At 31.8% G+C, this 7,695-nt stretch overlaps 1 protein-coding gene across 1 annotated transcript; it reads left to right on the top strand.

The window, feature by feature from the left end:
* The first annotated feature begins 5,048 nt into the window (after positions 1–5,048).
* On the top strand, positions 5,049–6,340 carry LOC125835867 (uncharacterized). The gene has a single exon (XM_049514966.1). The coding sequence runs from the start codon at positions 5,180–5,182 to the stop codon at positions 6,260–6,262; it is 1,083 nt and encodes a 360-aa protein (XP_049370923.1). The 5' UTR covers positions 5,049–5,179; the 3' UTR covers positions 6,263–6,340.
* Positions 6,341–7,695: the final 1,355 nt, after the last annotated feature.

Genomic DNA, 7,695 nt, shown 5'->3' with positions numbered 1-7,695 from the left:
CTATATAGTGATGGGATCAACTTGCTTACTCACCTTACCCCGCACCCCCACCCCACCCCTTCATACATATATAAGTTTAATTTCTATAACTAATGTTATATATTCCCTACAATCCCAAAATTCAAAAACTCCATCTTTTCTCCACAATTTCTTTTTATGCAAATATATACTTTTCTTATCAAGGACAATAATGGAAGGTGGTAAAGTGAGTGAAGGTTTAAAAGATCAATTAGGTGATGAAGACAAATTTAACTACTATGGCTATGGTTTTGTATTTTCTTTTGGAATCATGGTAATCCTTATAGTCCTCACTTATACTTCTTACTTATGTATTCGATTTCGATCGCGCAATAATCCAACCACCTCTACCATCACAACAACTACTACAAGAGTCAGAAATGGATTGATTTTTATTCAAGAAGGTCTTGATGAAGCAACTTTGAGGAGTTATCCAAAGTTATTATATTCACAAGTTAAGTCTCACAAAGGGGATTTTGCATCTTCTTGTTGTGGATGTTCAATTTGTTTGGGTGATTATAAAGACAATGATATGCTTAGGCTATTGCCTCATTGTGGTCATCTTTTTCATCTCATGTGTATTGACACTTGGCTTAGGTTACACCCCACTTGCCCTATTTGTAGAAGTTCTTCGCTCTCATCTCCTTTGGTCGAGTTCAGTAATACATGATTCATAATTTAAACGTTATGAACTCTGAATAGTTAAGAGACTGAATTTTATTTATACATCTTTTCTGTATATATAGAATTTGAATTGAACATTCAAGAAGATATATAGAAGAATTTTCTTCTTTTTATGTTCATTTTGTTAATTTTTATGGCGATTGTGTTCGAGGCAATTTTTGTTCATCATGAGTCATGACTAATTGATTGAGAATTTTCCTACTCTTTTCGGGATAACTAGTACTATTAGGTAACTTTTTCCACCAAAACTCTGACAGTTGTGTTCATGCATGTTTAGTTTATTGTTCCACATGATACATTGAAAAGAGCCACACAATAATGTGAATTAATTTCCATATGTATGACAACACACAACAAAAGAAAAAGAGAGGCAAAGTTGTAATCAAAGAATTAAATAAGGAATAAAACAAATCATGCATATAGTCAATTTTAAATATAATAGATGGCTTTGATAGCTGGAAGAAAAATATATATAAAAACAAGTGGTTTAAATTTCATGAATTCCAAACCAAATAATGTTAGAGATCTGAAGATGCAAAGATATTACATTCTGACAAATCTTTTAAATTTTTAATTGTATTGATAGATCAATCTCAATTAATTAAATTATTAAACATCTCTTTTTTGTATCATTATGTAAAAGCTTTTGATAATGTTTCTACATATACAGTAATAGAATATAGACATACATGAAATTATGCGAAGACTACAAAATTTTCAACATTTATTAATTTTCGAATCCATAACATCAAAAGTACAACATATTCCGTACTAAAAACCTTAAAAGTTGAACTAATCATTTTAAATCCTGAATAAATCTCACGAAGAAGTCGAGGGCGGTGGCACATAGTTATTGGACGAATTTTGAAGGACAGTAACACTAAATTTCTGGCCTAATTCACAATAATTTAAGATGTTACATATGTAATAAATTACCCCAGACTCTATCAATGTAATATTTAATGGACCATCACTAAATACCTTGTAAGCTTGATTTCCTATGCAATAATCATATTCTCTTCTTGATACTTGCATTACATTATAAAATTCTGGATCAAACTCAAAATCTGCATATATTATACAAACCAAAAAAAAAAAGATAACAAAAACATTAAGAATCATCACAAAAAATAATAATGTAAATGAAGATCAGTTACGCCTTTGTTTCAATTTATGTGACACAATTTGAATTTCGAGAATAAAATTAGTGTAATTCAAACATAGGATCATATTTGAGAATAAAAGGTATATGAAAAGACCGCGGTTAGAGAAAAACTCATTCGACTCTCAAAATCTGAAAAGGTGTCAGATTTAACATATGTAAAAAATGTTGCGGTTAGAGTAGAGCGTGTATTGATTCTCGAAAATTTCAAAGGTGTCAGATAAATTGAGACGGAGGAAGGGGGAGTATATTATATTAAGAAGTTGAGATATGTACAAAGGGTGTCTCCAGGGAAGAAAACTTGGGAAGAAGACCAATTTGTGTAGAAATTATTTGTAGGAGGGATAGTCCAAATTGAGTCTCCAACTAAATGTTGCATAGCATATGATTCATGATGCAATATTATTATTAATAATACTGCAAATTTTACCAAGAAATTTCGGTGATTTTGCATTTCCATTATTGATATTTCTTTAAGAGAAAAAAAATGAAAAGAAGAGATGAGGGGATTAATTAAGATGGTTGAAAAAACGGTTGATGAAAATGAAAAGTTTTGAGAGGATATAATGTAACTGTTTGTGACATAATAAATTAATAGATAATTAGTTTTGTTGAAAATATATTTTTAATGAGTGAACCAAACTAAAGTACTTCCACCATTTTATATTAGTTGTCTATTTTCTTTTTAACATGCCTTATAATTTTAAGAAATCACGAATTCAAGAACGATCCATCCCATCATAATGGATCTCTCCTACCGCGTGAATCAATTTAGGGAAGGAAAGAAATGTCGATATCCGTGATTAGGCTGATTAGAATCCCAACAGTCAAACCATTGTGTTCGTTCCTCACCTTCCTTCCAATCAAATCTAAACCTCCTTCCAATCAATCTAAAGTGTTCGGAGGCAAGAAAGGAGGGATTGATCAATCAACTTGAACAGATCATGCTTCCAACTGAAATAAAAAAAAAACTTACTTATAATATAATATGGACCCTACATGGGCCTTAAGGGATTAGGGATTGAACCAATTATACCTCTTTTTCTTTTCTAATGACAATGATTAAGATGTTAAAATCACTTATAAATGATGTTTTCTCTAAATGTTTAGTTACGTTTTTGTTTAGTTTTAGGGAAATAACATTTTTAATTTTTTATCGTTGTGTCTGGGCCAATTTAGTCTTTCGCGCACCTCAACTAATTTCATGGGATATCTGTCACCTCCCACCAACAATCAATACCAAATAATTCTATCCATCAAGATTAAGACAGATAAAAAGAATTACCTAGTATTATTTTTATGGTTTTTCTTTTTTATATCTGTCTCAAATATGCTCATTCCAATAATGGTTTTCCACAACGAAAAAAAATGGTCTAATACGATATAAGTCATATAGAAATATATTCGACCCACTTATTCAAGGATATATTTGAATTTTTAAATTGTTCAAAAGCACGTTTTAATTTATTGTAAAGAGTAATATATAAATCAATTAGATAAATTTGACGGTCAATAATGTTCGTGTTGTTTGTCAGGCATGTGCGCCTATTCACCATTATTTAGCTTTTATTGTCAATAATGGTTTTTCCTATAATTGTTGTCAAACCGTAATAATAAATTAATTAATGGGTAATAACTTAATTGTCGATAAATATTATTTTCGTCCATTTTTAATTGTCTAAGTTTTCTTTTTAGAGTTAAATGATAATAACTTTGACTAATATTTTACGATATATTTTTTCATCATATTGATATGCAAAAAATTGAAATTTATAGTACTTTTCATATAGGTTTTGAATATCTAATATTTTTTGTTTAAAATATCAAATTAATGTAATCTAATTTAACTTTGAAAATTAATCAAATTTACTTTCGAAAAACGTAACATGACAATTAAAAGTGATCAGAGAGAATATGTTTCTTTAGAGGTATTTAATACTCTTTGTAAATCCCCCTAAAGACTATCTATAGTGACACTAAATTCAATGACAATTAATTTAATGCCGATAATGCTTTAACATTCTTTGTTAATGTGCATATTTATTGCCACTAAAAACTATTTTTATTGTAGTGATTACTGCTATGGTCAATGGGAAAAAGTTTTGAAACTTAAATTATTTCTTGAATAATCCTCTTTTCAAAGAATGTAATAGCTCACAGACTACATACGAGAAGTAAATTGTACTAGGCAAATTTTATGCAACAAACTTGGTAGAAAAAGAATATAGAGAACTTCAAACTTGAGACTTCCCATGAATATCCCCTTCTCAACCAACTCGACTACCTCACGAGTAATTAAAATAATACATTACAGATTCATAAGTTGGTACCTTTTCTTTTTGGAAAATGGAAAATGTATAGTTACATTTTTGGATCCTTTAATAAAAGAGGCTGGCTAAGACTAAAAGGCATGAAAGGCCCCTCCAATAGTATTATTACCGTTACTACATCCCCCAAAGTCCTAAACAAAGTCAAATAATCTTTGTCAATGTTGCATACTTGCTAGCAGGGAAGATGCATTTTTTTTCTTCCCTATGAACCTCATTGTCCCGATGCATTACGTAAACTCAAAATCTTTGATTAAGAATAAAAAATTTCATAAATTACACTATATCCCTCGATGGTAATCAGTAGAGAAAGAAATTGTTAAATAGACTTTGAGTCTATAGAATGTGAACAATCTATTCGAGGCCCATATTAGGGCACCAAATAGACTTTTGGCCTAAATCAACCCAAAAAATAGCTCAAAAGGAGAATTATTTAAGTCATATAAGGAATTCAGAGATCTCATCCCACGTCAGTGATGTGAGATACATTGTTGTTAATATGAGAACATACAATTCCAAGAAACACATATTAACGTTTACACATAATAAATCTAAAAAAATATCACACAAAAAATCCATCGAAGTCATTTTCTTCTATTCAAAATTATAAGTGACCATAACAGATCATTTCATCGACCCTAACACAAAAAAGCACATGTTAGTATACATTATTTATCATAGGGGGACTAAGATGCTAAGGGTGTATAATTTCCTATCATGTACCCTAAAATCATAATAATAATTCCACCCCCAACAAAATAATTTTCAAATTTAAAAAATGCCACTCAGCAGTTTCTAGCCGTTAACACACCTCAGCATCATCTTTCTCCTCTGTACATCAAAACAACAATTTTCACTCACTAAAATCCAAGATTTTTGCTACCCAATACTCATCTCTCATTGTTAATCCCAAATCTTGAATCTTTTTCAAAACCCCATTTTCAAAATCTGCAGATTTTGAGTACCTACAGTTTGAGAATTTCAAGAAATGAAGACTATGAAGGGGAAGCTTTTGAAGAAATTGAAGACAATGAAAACAATTGGGTATTTGAAACCAGAAAGAGTCCTCTTTTCAAATGCATCAGATGGGTATATTCATTCTTCGCCACAAAAATCGAATTCTTCCAGATTTAACTGTCAATCTCCATTAACCCCTGTTCAGAAGAATGTTCAGAGCAGTGTAGAAGATCAAGAAGCTGAGATTATTGATGTTTCTGAGCTAATGAAGGATCTTGAAGATGAAGAAATGGAAATCGAAGATGATAAAGAGAACGTAAGGCCTGTTGTTGTAAAGGTGAAAAAGATAGAGAATTTTATTAGCCCATTGAAGCCAAAGAATGAGAATTTTACAACCCCTTTATTAGACTTTGATGTATCAAATTTTAGGCGGCCCGATTTGGATTCAGGTACTCTGTTTGATCCTAATCTTCTTGCTTTATTTGAGGAAGCAGTGATGGTAGTTAAAGCTCAAGAAGAAGAGAGAAAGGCGAAAATTGAGGAAAAGATTTTCAAACCACTAGAAGATTATGAAGAAAAGGAACCACCTTTAAAAGCTCGAAAACTCGAGGAAATTATAGACCCCTTATTGGAATTTGAAGAGAAATGTCCACCAGGAGGATGTGATTCAGTAATCCTCTACACAACTGGCCTTAGAGGGATACGAAAGACGTTCGAGGACTGTCATAGTATTCGATTTCTATTAGAGAATTTTCGTGTTGTGTTCTTCGAGAGGGACATTTCGATGCATTCTGAGTTTAAGGAGGAGTTGTGGAGAATCTTAGATGGGAAAGTGGTACCTCCAAGGCTGTTTGTTAAAGGTAGGTACATTGGTGGAGCTGATGAAGTATTGACATTGCATGAACAAGGGAAGTTTAGGCCACTTCTTGAAGGGATTCCAATTGATAATTTTCAATGTCCTTGTGAAGGATGTGCAGGAATGAGGTTTATAATGTGTTTTAAGTGCAATGGAAGTCGGAAAATTGTTCTTGACAATGATGATGATGAGATTGAGTCAATGAAATGCCCGGAATGTAATGAAAATGGATTGATTGTATGTCCTTATTGTTGTTGAAATTATTCAATTGATTGTTTTGTTCATTTTTATAGTTCCTCACATTTGAGGGTGTAATATAATGTCATGTTTCTTGCATGTTTGGTGTTTGAAATGAAAGATGAAGGAGCTTATTCATTACTTGTAAGGTTCTTTTTCTTTTGGTTTTCCATCCTGGTATCTGGTACCTACATTGGAGCTCAACTAAATTAGTTCCACATTGTGGAAGTAATGAGTTCCCTACCAAACGTGAATCATAGTTCCCACAATTATGAGGGTAAAGAGTTCCCTAACAAATGTGATTCCATAGCCAGGGCTCAAACCCGCGATCACCTCTTGTTAAGGATGGAGGAGTATGTACATACCACACTCCACCACAACCCTTGGTAGTACTTATATAATAGCTTGATTTTTGTTAGAGAAGTTTCGTGTTATGTTCTTCAAGAGGGACATTGTGAATGAACTCCGAGTTAACGGAGGAGCTATGGAGAATATTGGATAGGGAAGTGGTGTCTCCAAGGCTTTTTTATTAGAGGAAGATACATACATTGTTGGAGCTGAGGAAATAATTAAATTGCATGAACAAGGAAGGATTAGGCCACTTCTTGAAGGAATACCAATTGAGGTTTATGTTTATGTCCTTGTTACTATTGAAATAATTCAATTGATTGTTTTGTTCCTATTTTGTATCTCCTCACATTTGAGTGTATAACATTCTTTTTTACTGTGTTTAGTTCAAAATCCAACTCCCTTTACAGCTTTTGGTAGAAAGATTACTACCACATCTGCAACAGGGAAATATAATGTCTAGTTTTTGCCATATTTGGTGTTATTATACACTTGCACAATTGATTGTGACAACAATTTTCTAGATGCAAAGCTGTGGGACCAAATATATGGTCATTTTATATGGAAACAGCCACTTACGTACTGTGTACGATAGATTCTTATGGTCTAATAATTTTCAAACCCAATACATAACGAGAGCTTAGTGTATTGAGTTGTCTTCTTTTTTTCCTTTTTAATATGGTAAACTAATATTTAGCTTGAGTTTAAATTTTATGCTTTGACACTGTAAGAAACATTTAAACAACACTTATACACACTTTAACTAATTTTATCGAATATCTACTACCTCCCGCTAATACACATATTTAATTATACATCAGATCACTTATAGATTTTAGGGAAAAGATTCAAACATGTCATTGAACTTTGAGAAAAGGCTCATCTATGTCATACATTAAAAGTTTGGCCCATAAATGTCGTTTCAGTTAACAAATAAAGGCAGAGATGAACCTTTTCTCAAACAAAAATGGCATAGATGAACCAAACTTTTAATGAATGACATAAATACGTCTTTTCTCAAAGTTCGATGACGTATTTGAGCATTTTTCCTAAATTTTATAAAGTAACTAGAGCTAGGTATATTTCCTTGATAAGCATTTTCTATG

This window comes from Solanum verrucosum, unplaced genomic scaffold (genome assembly GCF_900185275.1).
Source record: "Solanum verrucosum unplaced genomic scaffold, falcon-dt-bn FXZP01000128.1, whole genome shotgun sequence".
Taxonomy (NCBI): domain Eukaryota; kingdom Viridiplantae; phylum Streptophyta; class Magnoliopsida; order Solanales; family Solanaceae; genus Solanum; species Solanum verrucosum.
The sequence above is the reverse complement of the archived record's forward strand: the minus strand, read 5'-3'. Positions and strand labels throughout refer to the sequence as shown.